The 18,073-nt window shown below is 46.6% G+C and overlaps 1 protein-coding gene across 1 annotated transcript in view; it reads right to left on the bottom strand.

The window, feature by feature from the left end:
* Positions 1 to 1,039: 1,039 nt before the first annotated feature.
* The window catches only part of fat4 (FAT atypical cadherin 4), a 119,051-nt gene continuing 102,017 nt past the window's right edge, over positions 1,040 to 18,073 (bottom strand). Inside the window, exons 12-17 of the mRNA XM_086158249.1 lie at positions 16,796 to 16,881; positions 14,773 to 14,952; positions 14,175 to 14,299; positions 11,957 to 12,174; positions 6,571 to 6,832; positions 1,040 to 4,277 (exon numbers count right to left, since the gene is read on the bottom strand). Coding sequence (XP_086014375.1) covers positions 2,371 to 4,277; positions 6,571 to 6,832; positions 11,957 to 12,174; positions 14,175 to 14,299; positions 14,773 to 14,952; positions 16,796 to 16,881 — 2,778 coding nt within the window. The 3' untranslated portion in view covers positions 1,040 to 2,370. The remainder of the gene's footprint in view (positions 4,278 to 6,570; positions 6,833 to 11,956; positions 12,175 to 14,174; positions 14,300 to 14,772; positions 14,953 to 16,795; positions 16,882 to 18,073) is intronic.

Below are 18,073 nucleotides of genomic sequence, written 5' to 3'. Positions count from 1 at the left end.
TCTCCGCCACGCCGCTCACAGGGCCGATAATTATTCAGGTGTGAGCGTGCATGCGAAAAGCTCGTCATGCCGCGTCGCCCGTTCGCCCGAGCCGCCGAAAGAGCAGCCGTTAGCGCTAATAGCAATAACATCTGTTGTATTTTTCCTTAAAGGCCGCGTTCCTCTAACGCAGTGTTCGCACTCAAGATGCGACCGCAATTAATCCTTAAACACATCATAAGCCGTCCCCACGCCTCGCTGCGTGCCCCCTCCGGCCCATTCCGGCGGAGTCCTCCAGGCATCTGGACGTTTTCCAAAAACAGCACTTGACCAGGAAAAAAAAGGGAAGCCCCCCCACCCCCACCCCCCCACCCGCCGCCATCGACCCAAAGAAAAGCAGCGAGACAGATTCATGTCAGTCTACATGAATGTTTTATATCCCGCACAACGTGCCTTTTGTTTGTACAAGTGTGCACAAGTGTGCAAAAGTGCGTACAAGTACACGACCCTCCCGCTTCTACTACCTGGAGGTCAGGCCAGAGGAGGAGCTGCGATCTCCTGTTTACCCTGAATACGCGCACTCACAATTTTTTAGCATCACAATTGTTATCGTTGTCCCGGCGTTAGCGTAGCGTACCCCCCTCGCAACCTCCTCCCCAAGTGGCTTCAGTCAACAGGGCTCTCTGCAGGGTTCGGGGCCCCTCGAGTAATTTACCCAGATTCAGGCTGTCACTCTTCGCCAAGTTCAGGGCTCCCTGCTATCCAACCCCCTCCCCGCGCGTTGCGAACCGAATCAATGAGCTCTGACCGAAGGAAAAAAAAGGAGATTCTGCTCAATGAGCCAGATGCAAACAACAGTTGAAAGGGATATAGGGCGCAGCGTCGCTCGGTGTTTAGCTTGGCTGTTAAAGCGGCGGATCGTGTTCGCCGGAGTCCTGAAATGGCTTTCCGAGCGTTTCTGGCTCGGCTCTCGAACCAAAAAGATACCGGGGACGGTTTCGGGGCGAGGCTTCGGGAGGTGCGTGGCCGCATGGAAAACAAGACCTTAGCAGCTTTTAAATAAATACTTTTTTGTTTTTTATTCTGTTATTGTTTTTTTTTACAGGTACAAAGCATACGTCATGTTATAGTTTTATCAAAAAGTGGAAAATACTGATGTTACACAATGTAACAAATGTAAAAAATAAGTCTTCAATCTTACTTTCCCCGAAAGTAAGAACATACATTTCAGCATATGAAAATATCCATAAAAACACAGCTTAAGTAATTTAAGTTAATAAAACAGTACAAAAATGTAAAAACCATACATGTCGAAAGGAACGGACAAACATGATGCCATGAATTATTGTGAAAATTAAAAAAAAAGAAAAAAAAAAAAGAAAAAAAAAAGACAAATCCATCATGTTTAGTTTTAGTTTGGGTCACGTTTATAGGATCCATACATCATCAATTAAAACAACAAATTGGCTGGTCAGAAAAATGAGAAAATGCTAATGTAGTCTTATTACCAACAACAACATGCCCCCCCACAAAGATAACCCCCTCCCCCGCTGAGCTCAGGTCAGAGAAGAAGTTGAAAAGGTGAATAAGTCCATCCCCGTACTGCAATCCTCAAACGTCTGTAAGGCAGGGGACTCCGTTAAAACAAGATTAAAAACAAAATTGAATAAAAAAAGCCTCACTCTTGGAGCAATTAGCCAGTCTTCTGTGTCTGTGTGTCTGTGTGTGTGTGTGTGTGTGTGTGTGTGTGTGTGTGTGTGTGTTTGTGTGTGTGTGTGGGGGGGTTCATAACACCGGCGTGATCCGTGATACCGTGCAAGCGAAATGCTGTGTTGGCTGTCGTGCGAAGGGGTTGCGTTCCTGCCCGCCTGCAGGTGCGCTCCGATCAAACGCACGTGCCGCGTTTAAAGCCAATTAGTGAAAAAAAAAAATCCTTCTTGCGATCGGAATCCTCTTCCCACGAGTGTTAATTCTATCCGTCCTCTCCGCGCTCAGCTTTGAGGAACTATTTGGTAATAAAGAACAGAAACTGGGAGATAACGTGGCCAAATTGAACTCAGACATGGATTTCTTTAATCTCCTCTGTGTGTGTGTGTGTGTGTGTGTGTGTGTGTGTGGGGAGGGGTCCACGTCTGTGGCGGTTTTGGCGGCGGGGCAAGACTGGCGAAACCGCTACAAGGGGGCTATTGACAAAACCTGTCACGTAACATGTGCCGTTTTTCTGCCTTACTGCATTGAAAGTCGTCCTATAGTTTTGAATTATATGAAGAAAAAAAAAAAAAAAAAGAAGCTCACACGGTCCAACGTTCTCCCAAAATATACAGTCTTTTTTTTTTTTTTTTTTTAAAACGGAGAACATCATTATATTTTACAACACAGTAATAAATAGTCTCATACATATTGTTCGGCCTCCCCCTCATTCAGTATGGTCACCGAACCGTCCCCGCTGTTCATTTCAATGTCTTTCGCCGCAGCGTTTTCAGGGAGCAAGGCTAAGTCCTTGAACACGTCTACATACTGTCCAAACCCGGGGCCCCAGTTTAGGAGATTGTCCCAGTTGAAGCCCCCGGCTTGCTGGCCCAGTTTGTGGGGCAGGGTGTAGTGCTGGTCGGCGGGGGGCATCTGGGGCACGCCGGGCCCTCCTTCCGCCCGTCGGCTGGAGTACCGCCTTTGCTTCAGCCGCCCGCCGTACTCCTCGTCGTCGGCGTCCGACTCGTTGACCTGGGAGAGCTTGGGCACCCGGGAGCTGTAGGACACGGGCTTCTCCCGGTCGTACTCCATCTCGGAGCAGGTGAAGGAGTCGTGCGAGTCGCTCTCCGAGGACGATTCCGGGGCGGGGATGCCGTCGGCGGGGTTGCGCACCCGTGACAGCGGCCTGCGGCAGTCCTCCTCGGAGCTGGAGCGCCCGTGGTCTGCGCTGCAGATGCTCGGGTTGCGTGGCCGCGGGGTGTTGAGCCGCTCCACCTCCTCGATGGACAGCCCCACCGGAGGTCCCGTCTCCAGGGGAATCTGCTCGATGGGCTGTTTCAGACGGCTGCCCGGCCTGGACACGTGCCCGTGGCTCGCCATGGTCTGCGGGCTCTTGCTGCGCCTCCCCAGCCGGGTGGCGTAATTGAACATCGGCGGAGGCTGGCATACGTCGTTGTGGAGGTCCAGGGGGCTGCCCTCCCGCCGGCCCAGGTTGAGTTCTCTGGTCGGGGTGTTTCTGTAAAAGGTGGAGGGCTTGGTGAAGGGGGCGGGGGAGTGTCTGGAGAGCGGGTTGGGCGTCGGGCAGGCGGAGTGAGAGTGGCTGAGCGGGGTGGACCTCAGAGCTTGGGTGTACTGGGGCTGGTAGGTGTAGCTGGTGGCTCCCAGGGGGAGGGGGGACTGCCTGGCGAAGCCCAGCGGGCTGTGTCTCTGGATGGAGAACTTGGGAGTGTGGCTCCTGAACTGCTTGTAGTGCTGGATGATGTCGGCGTCGGAGGGCGCGATGCTGCTGGCGTTGTCTATGTCGTAGTGCTCGATGTCCGCCTCGGGGCCGTTGCAGGGGGCGCAGGGGGCGCTGGGGACGGTGTCGTTGCTGTGGGGGATATCCGTCTCATCGTAGATCAGATAGGGGTTCTCCCGCTCGATGATGTCGGGCTTGGGGTTCCCCTCCGGCTGTTTCCGTACCGTCATGTCGTCCCCGTACGGCGGGATGTTGTCCGGATCGTCGAAGGCCACGTTCTCGCTCCCTTTCTTCTTCTTCTTCTTTTTCTCTTTAGGCTTCTTCTCCTTGGGGTCCTTTGGCACCTTGGTTTTGTTGCGGCCCCTGCAGTGGTTGCAGAGGATCAGGCCGAGCACCACCAGGGCCAGGATGGTAGCGCAGCTCCCGACGATGGCCGGGACGGCCCAGATGGGGAGAACCACGGAATCCGTCGTCGGGTTCGGGCTGCAGACAAACCCTCCGTTGTTGGCCGTCTTGCAGACGGTACCTTGGGGGCACTGGACTCCCAGACAGGCCACGAGGGTCTCACAGGTCTTGCCGGTGTAGAACTCGGAGCAGGCGCAGGTGAAACCCGTGCGGGTATCCGGCACGCAGCTTCCCTGGTTCTGGCACGGGTCGGACGCGCAGTCGCCGGGCGGAACGCACTGATAGGTGTACCACTGGTTGACGCACATGAGGCCGTCCCAGCAGGGGCCGCTCTCGCACAGGTCGGGGCCTCGGCAGCCGATCTTAACCGACGAACCGGTCTTGGTCAAAGTTACGAGGCTGTGATCGCCGCTGAACGGCAGGTTCTCCCCGTTGTACTTGACGTACGCCAGGCAGCCGTCGAAACCTGCGGAGAAACATAAGAAAAATGTGTTCGGGTAACAAGGAACACGCAGCGGCCGCCATACAGATGCTGCAATCGGCCACGGGGGAATCGTCTCGAACTGCCGCCAAACCCACCATCGTATCGTCTTAGCTAGAACCACGTCACCGGTTGCGCTACTAACCTCCCAACCTTCACACCACACTCTGCCTTTATCACACTCTTGTTTTCTATCTCTATCCTTCTAGCTCGCTCTCTCTTTTGACCCCAAACGGTTGAGACAGAAGGTCAACCGCATTAAGCTCAGATCCGTCTAAGGTTTCTGCCAGGTGAAGATGATTCCTCACCGAGGTCTTCGAGCGCTTACTCGTGAGGATATCTTGGATTTTTGACATTTTAAAGAGTGAGGTCCAGGTCCAGACATGCTCTACATGGAAAGCGTCATAAGACACGGTAAAACCCGACTTGACTTGATTTCCAGAACGTGCTCGTTGATGCAAGATCACTTCCTCTGTCTGGAGCCGCGGGATCCAGGAGTCACGATCGGCGCGAGGGGAATTCTGCTAGGATCAGTAATTGGTTCAAGCTCGGGACAAAACGCGGTGAAATTTTTCTTATGGAAAGCACCTTGCTGAAAAACCGCTTAGCATCTATCGATGGCCAATTTGAAGCAAAAAAAAACAAGAAGTTCTCCAAAACAGGGAATCCACCGTCTGTAGCTTGGAGACATACATCTGGGCCCCATGAAGGTCGCTGCGTCCAATTCCGTCTTCGGCTGAATGTATCGTCTAACGGCTCTGCCCCGGAGATGATGGCGAATACATTATTTGATAGAATTTGTCGCAGATACGGATTAAATCGATTTGTTTCTTTTCGTTCACGCAAGCGGCGTTTGGGGCGGCACGGTCATGGCGATGGGCTAGCGTGCGGCGCGCTTTTGTAATCCACAACGGGCCCGTCACAAAAAAAAAAAAAAAAAAAACAGTTAACCCCGTTCTTCATTCTTACCCGCGTTTTTCTTGCCGTTGGATTGCGTTCTTTCGCCTTCGCTCTTTCTCTTTAAAACGAACGCTCTACCTCCCTCTGGAAAACCTCTGTTTCACCTTTTCCCTAAACTGTTCTAAGCTCATGCTCGGGGGGGGGTTATCTGATCTGCGATGTAAAATAAGATGAGTCGGTGGAAAAAAAAAAAAAAAAAAAAGTCTTCAAAGGCAGGCGCTTCGTGACAAAGTCAAATTAAATTGATATTACTTGCTTTTTCCATTTATTCAATTCTGATAAAGAAACATTTATTCAACTACTGTTAAAAATTCCGGGCAGAGATTGCAGTCTTGGACGCCCACCAAATATGGCCAGCAGTCTGAGGAGCAGACCCGTAATTCACTTTAGGGGGAAAAAAAAAAGGAAAAAAACATCTCTCTGGGATTTATAAAGGTTCAAAAGGATCTTCCACATACGACGTGTTTACTCCGTATGTATTCATACTCGTGCAGAACATAGGAAAAAGATTTTAAAAACACAGCAAAATGAATCTCGCTTTACCCAGAGTCAGTTTTTAACTCTCGATTTAAGACATTGTACACAAACAAAAGGTTATTGTTTCTTTTTTTTTTTCCCTCTAGAGCCGTACGCGGGGGCAAAGACGGAGCGGTTGAAATTTCTGAAACGTTGATTTGTGTGAAAAGCCGGTTTAATGATGACGGATTTTTGAGAATAACTCCACTAGGGATAATACCCGACACCTTTGACTTTTGCAGTACCTGCTTCGGTGAGGTTCAGAAAAAAAAAAAAAAAAAAAAACTTGCAAAATCGCCATATATTAGCATGGCTAATGCTCTTTCAGACTCTTCTTTTGCTTCGTGCGTCAAAAAAAAAAACGCGGACTGAGCAACGGGAACACTTTCGTCCTTCTTGTCTGCCATCGCGAAAAAACGTCACGTCTATTTGGTGCCACCGCGCTGTGACGACCCCGCCCATATCGAGGAGGTTCCGTGAGGTAATGGAAACCCACCGGTTGAGCCGAGTCGAGCTGGAACTGCGTCGCGGAAAAACGGCCTAAAATGAAACGTGACATACGTCCTTAAAAAGAAGCCATTTGGCTCCTCCGCCATCATTTTCCTGCGTTAACTTTAATCCCAGATTTCTCTTCTCCTCGGATTCGACGCTAATCGAGCAAAGTTCGAAAGCTTTTGGTTTCTGTCTGTCGCTCTCGCGTGTGAATGATGGATTACATAGCAGAGAAAAAAAATACACAGGATGACGTAAATGTGGAAATGCTCCGTCCTCCACGCCGCCATTACCCAGACATGAACCTCACCTGCCGCCATTTTCTGCTGAGCGGGCTTGGAGGGGATCCCTCCGAGGGACAAGGTCAGGACGCCGAGGCCTCCGAAGTCCTGGGTCGGGTGCTGGATGACCTTGGCGTGGCCGCCGTCCACCTGGACGGAGGTGCTGGAGGCGTTCTTGACCATCCGTAAGGTGTGCCACAGGCCGTCCGACAGCACCGCCTCCGCCAGGGTCCGTTCCACCTTCCCGCTTACGCCCGCGTCCGAGATGTAGTGGATGTTGCCGTTCCTCAGCTGAGAGAACAGAGTTGTCTTACGGTTAACAATTGCCGTCTTGAAGCAATTGGTTCATCACACATATTTTTTATAATTCGCTACCGTTTTCCTTTAACTGGAGCAAGTTTTTCTTAAATGATGATTTGCTTAAGAGCATTACTGAACACTTTTTTTTTTTTTTTTTTTTAGAGCTTTGGCTAACCGTTTTAGCGCCAGTAGATATCGTTCCGTGTCGACAATAAAAAGAATACCCCGCAGAGGCAAAGTAGAACCTTTTTTAACTTCCAAAGTCGATACGGATATTATGGGAATGCCGGAGGAGCCGGGGATAAGGAGTGGGGGTGGGTGGATGATGGTGGTTTTGAGGGAGGGTGACAGCCTCACTCTGCTTTGTGTTCTTTTGTTAGTGCAAGAAAAATGATAACTTTATCTTGGCGTGGAGCGACTGCCAAACGGCCTACATCAATGGCGAGACAGAATCGAGAAAGTGTGTGTTTAAATGGAAAAAGGAGTGGCGAAACTCCATGTAAGGGCAGATGTGTTTTTGCATTGAGGGCCAAAACTACCATGTGGTTCTTTTAAGGTATTTTTTATTATTATTATTTATGGGGTGGTGTAGACCGGTGGTGGGGGGGTGGGTCGGGGGCCCTCTCCTATATTACTGTTGTCAAAGACGTTTCTCCAAAGCAGAGTTGGAGTCGTGGTCGTCGTGTTGAATCTTATCTAAGTCCAATCACGACAGAAGCTCGGGCTCAAACAAACTCTGTTTAACAGTTAGCTTAAGACAGCTAATCACGTGTACTTACTAATGCTAATGCCGAGAGCACATGGAGTTGCGTTTGTTGGACAAAGTTGACTTGAAATTTTAGCCTGGTGCACAAGTCCTACAGGCAACTTTAAAATGCAAACATTAAGTAATTGTTGACTGTTTCCCAAAGACTGTCATCGTCCCTCGACTTTTATAGTTCCTGAGTGGCCGAATTGTCCTGTTGAGAAAAAAACTCCTCGAAAACACCGATTAGGCAGCTCTTTTCTTTAACCATAAACCTTAAGTAACGACGCCGAGGATGATCCTGGAGCGCGGTGACAAACGCATCAATGTTGGAAGTCCTAAAGATTAATCATTAGCCAAATTTAGCAGTGTAGGAACTTTTTGCAGTTCCTAGAACCTTTTCAGGAACCAAATCATGTCTTCATGCATTCGGCTAGAAAAGGATTTATGGACCATAGCCTTCAGTTCCTGGGACCATTTTAGCTCGGCCTCTGACACGGGGTATTTTCAGTTTCCATGGGAACTTGTATGACAGAGGTGCTCGGTGAACTCATAAGCCATGCCAATTACATTAGCTAACGTTTTTTCACACAGTGCAGCAGGGCAGGGAAAAAAATAAAAACCCCTCAACCTATTTGACAAGTCCATCATTATCATCACGCGCTCCCCATGTTGTCTGTATTATCGTCATCTTCTTCAGAGCGGTTTGCTTTTAAATGCGGCCCTTAAGGTACTTGTGTCACACTGATCCCTGCTGCGGTCCCTTACAACATCAAAATTCACGCATTTCTTAGATGTGAGTTTGCAGAACCGCTCTGCCCGAAAGAGGCCATAGACAAGTTGAACAACTTTAGACAGCTTTTGAGTCCAAACTGTTACCTCGCCAAACTCTTACCTCACTCAGCTAAATTGTACGCTTTGAGAAAAGCCGTGGTTGTTTTAAAACGCCTTTCCCTCCTTTCTTTATAGAACACTGCCTTGACTTAGCGCGTCGCGATCAATCCCCAGGACGAGAGGAAGTCATCGCTCAGTCTACGAGTGAAGTGCCACCAGAGTGCTTTTCAGCTCCGTATGCTGAGGTCAAGAGAGCGAAAGCAAAAATGCAGCTTTCTCCTGGCGGGGAGACGCCGCAGTTAATCATGTTCTCACGAGTGGCGGCGCGGCTAATGTCGTTCGGCCGACGGACGACCTAAAGCTTACGCGCGAACGGATCGACCGATCAAAAACGCCCACGTTATCCCCCCTAAGACAAGAAACGAAATTAGTGAACAAGCTTTCGGATGCAACATGGCATGGAGTTTAATCAAAATGCACTTTCGGGCACGGACGACGAATTTACAACTCTGGCTGCGTATGGGAATCTCGTTTGCACTGGTTGGACAGCGAGATCGCTTTTCCATCAAAGCCTCCCAAATTTTCATTCATGATAAGTCGCTTCCGGGCGAAGTGGAGTGAAAAGTAAAAAAAGGGGGGGGGGGGGTAGAGGGGAGGGAGTACACCCATGTTTAAAAAACAAAACAAACCTTCTGAAAAACCTGCAAAACCAATCAGATTTTTTTTTTTTTTTTTTTTTTTTTGGTCTGTTAAACATCTTGCCTGGTGTTTTTTTATCACCGGCTCGATGTACGTGCCCGATGCACCGTGTGCTCCCGCCTTCCGTTCATGTTGAAGGTTTGCTCAAACCTTGGGGGGGGGTTAAAGTCACGATAGATTAAAACAGCAGCGCGATGTCAGATTTTTTTTTTTTTTTTCTTTTAAAGGAAGAAACGTGATAATTTTTGGAGTTCAAGGGGAAGATTCGGAACGGGAAAATTGAAGCGGATGACTAAGTGCGGGTCTCTTTGGGAAGTTGCCCGGGTCACGATCAGTCAGGGGATGAAAGGGGGGAACAGACAAGGAAGGGGAAAGGAGAAAGAAAAAGAGAGAGAGGGAAAAGGACTGGTGTTGTCAGAGCTGGGAGTATGGAGGAATGACGCCGCGTGCGTTTTTGCAGACTTGATACTTCGGCGTCCAAATCTACAACTGTCCAATTTGGGGGGGAAAAAAAAACTTTTATTCGGAGAAACGGAACTTTCATTATTCCCTCGCCACGCGACAGAGACGGCTCTGAAACCTGGCCAGAAAGGTGTTTTTGCGGAACACGCTGATGTCATTGTGTGTACCTTGGACCTGTCTTAAAATTCATTGCTTCATTCTATCAGACGTTTTCTTGTTTTTTTTATTACTGTAGCCGTAATCAGCGTGAAAACTCCTGGAGTAGCAGCCAAAAAGGTGTCCCGACCTTTCCACGAAAAGGAAAAGTATAATCAGTTTCATCCTGGGACTTGAGTTTATAAAACAAAAGTCAGAAAAGGTGGTCCCGGGACGCTTTTTTGGCCCAAAAAGTCGCAGTGACTTTGAACTGAAGTCGTGAACGAGTTGGTATAAACGTGGTCAAAATTGGATTCGGGACGGATAAAACGTCGATGTCTGGATAGAGCAAAGGTGACGCACTGATCACTGATCGGCCCTCTAGTAGCGGGAACTTAAAATAGCTGCCATATAAGCCGCTTCTAAAAAAGGCCTTGCCTCAGAGTAGGAGGTAAAATTGGTCCCTGGTCCCGATGCACGAAGGAACAGTTCCTGGAAAAGCTCTAGTAACTGTAAAAAGTTCCTACAGTGCAAAGTTACCCCTGGTCTTGGACCTTTTCTGCCTGAAAGCCGCAATTATTGTCGTAGATGGAGAACCGACTTTGCTTTGGCTGCCGGGACGGCTGTGACCTCCTTCCTCCGCCGAAGCGAGCCAGTTGAGGCAAAAAGGTCGGTGCACAAAAACACGTCCCTTCCACGACCCTGTCATTTCTGTCCTTTGAGAAAAAACATATCTGACTGACTTTGCTTCAGTGCCGAGCCGGCGCGACGCATCGAATACGCACAAAGACCCTCCGGTTCTATACAAACACATGTATCATCCGATAGCTTACGGGCCTGAGCTGGTTCGCACGTGCTGCTCCATGACATCGGCCTCTTAAACATCCATTCATTCATCACGTATGTTTACAAACAATGCTCATTTCCTCGTCGGCCGCCACCTGGATGCGCGACGACGGAGAACGAATGAATGAGTAAATGAAACAGCGGTGGCTAGCGCTTCTGCCTCACACTACCAAAGACGCAGATTCGATTCCCTTTCTGTGTTCTCCCCGCGGCTACGTTGGGTTTCCTCCGGGTTCTACGGTAGCCTCCCGCCGTTCAAAAACATTCAGGTTCACCTGAGATGTGCGAATGATTCCCTGCCTGTATCTGACACGTGAATGAGGGACTGAATGGTTTTGTGTCTCTATTTGACGTGTGAATGAGAGGACGGATGAATGAATAAATGACCTTGAGAGCGAGGGAGACGAGATTCATAGAGAGAGGTCAGACTCTGAAACGGGTCTGAAAACGACCTGTTTCGTGCGTTAACATGTGGAAGTCTGAAGGAACTCCAAGATCGAAGATTAAAAAAAAGAAAAAAAAAAAAAAAAAGAGGAATGACCGCTCGAGGAGCCTTGGGCCAAAACGGATGTCTGCAATGTTCTTGCTCCGAGGACACGAAGACTAAACACAGATGTCCGGCAATTCCTTTTACATAATTCACCACTGAGTAGCTTTTAAGGCCCTGAAATGAATCTGAAACCTGCCTAATTTAAAGTCAATGCACGAGTAGCGGAGCGCTAACTTCCCGGTGGCTAACGTACGAATAGGGGAAATTGATTTTCTTCATTGACAAAGGAGCCTATAGGAGCAGCCGCTGACGCCCCGGCAACCGGCCAATCACTTAACGTCATTTGCAGAGATTGAAATCCCCCCTGACCCCTGGAAATGATTGCGTTTCTAACACTGCGTTTTTTTCCTTTATTTTTTAAAAATTCTATTCAAACAAATCAGTTGCCAGCATCGTTCCTTACCCTCCGCAGGCAACAACCTATTGTGCTCAACTTTGTTTATTTTTCTCCTTTTTAATAGGTATATTTTAATACTCAGAAGCCTCCTCATTGCTCCTTTGTGTGGATAATTCAAAATCCAGGCTTCCTCCTGTGAACACTTTCAGTGGTTGCAGAGGCCTAATCTGCCCACTTCCCCTCGGAAAGCTTTTCATTATAAAATCACAAGCTGCTCCCGCGTTTCATTATATACAAGACGCGTGATTTCGGAAAACGGGAAGAAGCGGGGGACCTTTTGACGACGATCCTGTTGTCGTTCCGACGGAAACAATCGTCCAGAATGTACTTTAGGATAAATGTACTGTGCGTGTCAGTACGCTGTTTTTTTTAAGCTTTGCCATCAAATGTAAGGGAAGATGTTATTTATTTTTATTTTCTAAGTGCTAACACATGTGTGACTCTTACCTTAACGGTGGTGTAGTTGCTGCTCTCCTTCACGTGCAGCAATGTGCCGCTCTTGCTGCGGGTCCTGAACTTGACCTCCAAGTGGCTGAAGCCCGCGGGGTCGGATTTAGCGCCCTGAAGCGACTGTCCGAGCAGTCGGTCGCGCTTCGGGCCCTCTTTTAAGGTGTAGTCGAGCCGTCCAGTGCCGTCCAGGGAGAGCGCCGTGTCCGCGCTGACGTCTGCGGAAGAAATAGGATTCAAGGTTGAAACTCCGCATGCAGCGCGACTCCGACAGAAGGGACGTTGAGCTAGCGAGGGCTAACGCTAGCGATACTTCAACCCCTTAAATCATTGAAATAAAAGATCGCCATCTTTTTCTGACTTTCCCCTCTCGATGGAGGTGTGACAGAACGCGGCCTCAGAAGCGGCAGTCTGGATGTTTTTGATAAAACATTGATTTAACGTGATGCAAGATCCCGCGGGTTTAGCTGTCCGCACTGTGGGTTTCACAAAACACGGAGATTTCAACCACTAGCTTTGGGTTCGGCCGTATGGCGGTAAAAAAAAAACAAAAAAAAAACATTGGGGTCGTCCAGCCCTTGTAGTATTACATATACTTCTACAGATGATGTGGTCGGGACCGAGGACAGACGCATCCATCATCTTACCACTGCTGAAGTTTTAGAGGGGCTAATCAGTCACACCATATTTGTAGTTCCAAACTAGCCAAACTCAGAAGTCCAAACCAGGTTCCTTCTCAATGCACGCTCGGATCTGACGGCTCGCTTAACATCCATCCGATCGGGTGCAGCCACAACGCCCTTGAGTGATTTTACGCAAGCGGAGAACGTATCAGTTGCTGGGGGGTCGAGCGGGATTAGATTATATGAAAATCCGGCGGTGTCTAAGCCTGTTGGCGGGATGTTGGTCAAAGGAATGAAACCTTGAAATGGGACGGTTCCTCACTGATGGGAGGTTCTCCGAAAAATAGAGATAATCAGTTCAGTTTCATCCAAAATGTAACATTTGATTTGTTTAGTTTTTTTTAAAGCACATGTCAATCATTGATTACAAAATGTAATTTATGTATCATATTCGTGCTGGGTGGTGGATGAGGACGACGAATCCCAATTTTGGAACAAGTTTGACTAAGACTAGGGGATTTCTTTTTTTTTTTAATATTCCTTTTCTCAGGGAAAAACACACAAACCCGCCGGTAAACAAACAAATTGCCGCTACAAAAAACAAAACAAAATAGGGAAGCGGCCAGGAGATGCGTCCAGTCAGTTTACTGCTTATTATCTTATTATTCTGTTGTAAATCTGTAAAAATAAAAACTCAGAATAAAAATTGATCAAGAATGTGATAAAATTATTTTATTTAAAAAGATAATCTATTTTCCTGGTATGATAATCCACCTGATAATTTATCACTGATTTCTGATTTTCTGGTTGAAAGAAGAATAAAAGACAGAAGAAGAGTAACAAATAAATAAAAAAAATATCAATTTTTTTTTTCTGTTTTGATTTTTATTCTTTATTTGTATGTATTTATTTGTTTGTTTCTTCCTTCAATTATCTATGAATTATTTATGAATTGCTATAAAAGAAAAAGGAACAATGCTGGTGAATAATTTCTTTTTAAGACAATATAAATGACACTTTATCCAAAGTAGGAGATGCAAAAGTTCTAGATTTAAATTGAATTAAAAAAATTATTTAAGTAAGAAGTCGATAATTCAGTTTTGTAAAAAGAGAAAGAAAAATAACAAAAAAAAAAATAAATAACGATGACTATTTTGTAGTGTAACAGGACAGAAAAATACATGTTTTTTTCTTTTTGGTTAATTTGAAACGATCATTACTAAAAAAATAATAGAAAAGTGATTAATAATCAGTTTGATCATCATTAATGACAGAAAAAAATCAGAAAGCCATAATATTTCAATCAGAACACTTTCTTTTTCCAACCGAAAGGCTCGGAATAATGATGGGGGTCGATTTTCGATATTATTTTCACCACCGTTAAACTTCATACTACATACTTATTCTTTTTTTAGTCTCTTGCTGCAGGATGAGACAGCAGAGCGCGCATCTCGGGATGCTGCAGCCCAATGACTCATGAGGCAGCAATCATGAATAATCATGAAAGGATATTCCTGGCGAGTGCGATGTCAGCGGATTTATGAAAAAAAAAAAAAAAAAAAGAAAGAAAACTCTTCAAAGGGCTCATAACTTACATTTCTCGCAGAACTTTCCGGTGAATCCATCCACGCACAGGCATTGCTGCCAGGACCAGTGGTCCACACAGGTGCCCCCATGTCGGCAGGGGCTGGTAGTGCAGGCTCCCTCCAGTCTTGGACATCTGCGAAACACACATACACGCGTTGACGGCGAGCTTGACGAAAAACAAAAGGGCAGATGGGTTTATTTTTTTCCCTTTTGCGATGATACAAAAAAAAAAAAAAAAAAAAAAAAACATCCAGAACCCCGCGGGTATTAGCATATTAAAAGAACTGTCCACGCCTCGCTATTCAGCAGCAATAGAGAAAAGACAGGGAAAAAAAAAGAAAAAAAAATATCTTGGATTCTGAAACGTCTCCCGCATCAAATATCCCCTGATTGTGTTTATACATTTAAATAAAAGGGGAATCTTTGAAAATAGTCTGAAGGGGTTTTTGTAAGGATGAGCAGACGCCCCGCAGGGTGAACGGAGGAGGCCTGAGAAGACGGACAGATGGGGATAGAAGACGGGGCAGAGGGGGAAAACGGACGTGGGATGTGGGGGAGGCGAGGGGAGGCGAGGGGAGGCGAGGGGAGGCGAGGGGGCGCCCCCACCTGTCGAGGATGCCACGCGATGCCAAAGCCTGACTGGGCTCCAGCGGGCGGCCGTTGACGGCAAACTCCATGATGCAGCCGACGAAGTCGTGGGTGGTGACCTGACCGCGGCGGTGAAGGACGGCCTCCATGGACCCGACGCCCCCCACCGAGAGCCGGTTGGGCTGCACGTCCAGGATCCTGCGCACACACACAGACGCGCGCCAAGACGGGTGAACGGAAGCACGCAAAAAAAGACCGAGCGACACAGACGTGCACGCGCACATGCATACACACTCCGCGGGTCGGTGAGTTTTACAATAACAATCCCGGGACCCTGACAGAATGAGAACCTCTGCAGACCTCCGTGGCCTTCGTCATCTGCCAAACCAATCTCCCTCCGCTTTAACATCCACACACACACACACACACACACACACACACACTCGAGCGTGCACAAAAAAAAAAAAAAAAAAAAAGACACGTGTACAGTCTCAAGGCCTGGCATGGCTCTGAGCGCGTCAAGCCGGTGATCATCACGCCATTAAATCAACCTTTTGCATTTCAACGGATGACTTCATTTTCTGACTCCGAGTTGTTTCGGTATCATTGTGAAAATATGCACGAGGAACTCCATTAGCACGCACACGCGCTCAGCGACAGACACGGACCCCCCCGGTGCATTCGTCAAAGTGGAAAAAGGTGATCGCGGGGTCGGAGGTGGTTAGCGGGAGATGTGTTTGTGAAGGAAACTGTCAAGACCTTAAAACACTTGATAGCCTTAACCTTGACAATTTATATTTTATTGTATTTCTTATTCTCCCTCCTTCCTGCTATTATCTATATTGTTATGTTTTTGCTTGAAACTCTGGCACAACGATTTCCTTCGGGATAAATAAAGTTGTTCTTATCTTATCTTATCTTAAACTCCTCAGTCCTATGGAGTTTGAAGCCCACATTTATATTTTTGGAAAAAAAATGAGCTTCTCAGTGCTTCATTTTGATTTGTTCAATTTCATCAACTATTTATTGCATTTTTTATTTTTTCTTCTACATGGGAACCCTCCCCTCCTCCAGTCACCGTGACCAAAAATAGCCTCTGTTACGGCACATTGCTTATTATTCCCTCGAATACACAAGCTCTTCCTGCTTTATTTGTTTTTCATGACGTGGTAGGTTTAAGCGCCATAGATGGAATGTGTATTTGATGACTTTCAATGGAGGCAGGCGACTGATACCGAAGAGTACAGCTGATACAACCACCATGTGTGTGTGTGTGTGTGTGTTTGAGAGAGTGTGTTGGGGGGGGGGGGTTGTCTCTGACTCTGTATTGCAAGCACAGATAACAAAAGTTCATTCATCGTCTTGTGTGAACCGAGGGATTCGGATGTCGAGCCGCCGAGCGCAACATCTGTCTTTCGTCATTTTTTCGTTTTCAGCGGTTTGGGTCGAAGACTGGACTTTGATTTTGAGGCGGGCTTTCATCGGATCCTCACGTGATGCTGAGGAAAAAATAACGGGTTAAGGCATCTGTTACTTGTAGATATCTTCATCCGGCGTCCGAAAGCCGACTCTCCGCAACATTAGTTGTCATTACATTGTTATAAGACTTTTCAAAAGATCTCACGTGTCGCTTCGTCATTTTTGCCGACTTAAACCCGGCAGAAGAGTCTTCTTTGGGGTTCATCGACTGGTGAGATACTTGGAATTTCACCGGAAATCTCCAATTGATAGAACGTAACGCTTCTCGTGTTCGCTTGTTTTAGTTGTGAGTCACAGTATAGCTGAAATACAATGAAAACACTTTTTTTTCTTTAGTTTGGCTTCATCTTTAGTTATTCAGTTAAAACGCTAATTCAGTTTCTTGTGGATTGTGCGTCAGCCCCTGTGACACATACTTAAAATGCACCGAATACTCAAGGAAAACAGCGTCACATCCCGGGATCGAGCCAGAGGAGGAAAATCGTGTAGTCGTCGTAGTTTTTTCCGGGACCGCGTCGTAGAGACTGTCAGCACCGCTTAAGCGAGGGATTAAAAGTCTTACCAGTCGGTGTGGACCGCCACGTTGCTCACGGCGCAGTAGCCCGGCTCGTGGTCGTCACCGCAGAGGTCGATGGTCAGGGACGCCGCCTGGTGAAGAAAAAGGCAGATCATTCAGGGACGGACGAAGTTGCTGCCGAAGTTGCGACTCTCCAAACTACGGCCCGGGGGCCGAATACGGCCCGCCTCCATATTTTTCCCGGCCCCTGCTGAACGATACCGGAGATGCATTATGATTTTATAATCGTAATGCAAATAATAATACAAATATATAATCGTGATGAAATCTACTGGGATAAAATCCGTTCTACAACAATACTGGTGGTGAAATGTGTTGTGTTGGTATCAGTTGGGTTTCATAGCCTGATTGCTTTCTGGTTTTTACAGTGAATTTGATAGGAGCGCTGCAAACAGTATGTCTACAAGAAAGGTAATGTTTCTTTGTCTTTTTTTTCTGTGAAAAACTTGAAAGGGGTTATCTGGCTATTATTTATTTCATAAAGGGTGTTATTTATGTCATTAACGATGTTATTATGTATTTTCTGATTGTTTTTTTTTTCCTGTCAAGATCCCGGAAAGGGTTAATTTTTGGTTACGTGTGGCTTTCTGGATAACAATGAATGTTTATGTTAAGACACCTCTGCGATCGTCACACTTTTTGTTACAAACTGGCCCGGCCCCCCGTCAGAGGGGAAGTTATTTTAAAAGTTGTTTAAAAACTTGCCCTCATTCCGCGATCAGAAGCAGAGGCGCTGATATCATGGCTCAATTACACAATATACTGGTTTGACTTCGGTGACATCAATATTGATGATTGATGGGGTTTCGCGGGGAAAAATGAGGACCGGTGGGGTCGTCATGGTTACAATCTAGTTGCATTATGCTTTTAGTCATTGGAAAGACAATATTTGACCAAACGAACAACCATGATTGTTCAAAATAGTTTGTGAATTACAGTTATAATTTATTGATAGTTGTCATTTAAAAAAAGTGACTAAGTTAAATGAGTTTAAATGAGTTATTTATTATTATCATTATTATTATTATTATTATTATTATTATTTATTATCCATTTCATTGACCCTGCTTTGTAATTTCAGTGACTTGGTGTGCTGCTGCTGGTCAACCGGTTGGAGCCCAATCTACTGGACAACTAGATCCAGTTTGAAATTTTATTTTATTTTATTTTATTTTATTTTATTTTATTTTATTTTATTTTATTTTATTTTATTTTATTTTATTTTATTTTTTCAAGTTTTTGTTACAGGCTGTGATTTCCATC

This window comes from Fistularia commersonii, chromosome 13, assembly GCF_037954325.1.
Source record: "Fistularia commersonii isolate RoL2024-O1a breed Wild chromosome 13, RoL_Fcom_v1.0, whole genome shotgun sequence".
NCBI lineage: Eukaryota > Metazoa > Chordata > Actinopteri > Syngnathiformes > Fistulariidae > Fistularia > Fistularia commersonii.
Note: the sequence above shows the minus strand (reverse complement) of the source record. Positions and strands in the feature narration are given on the sequence as shown.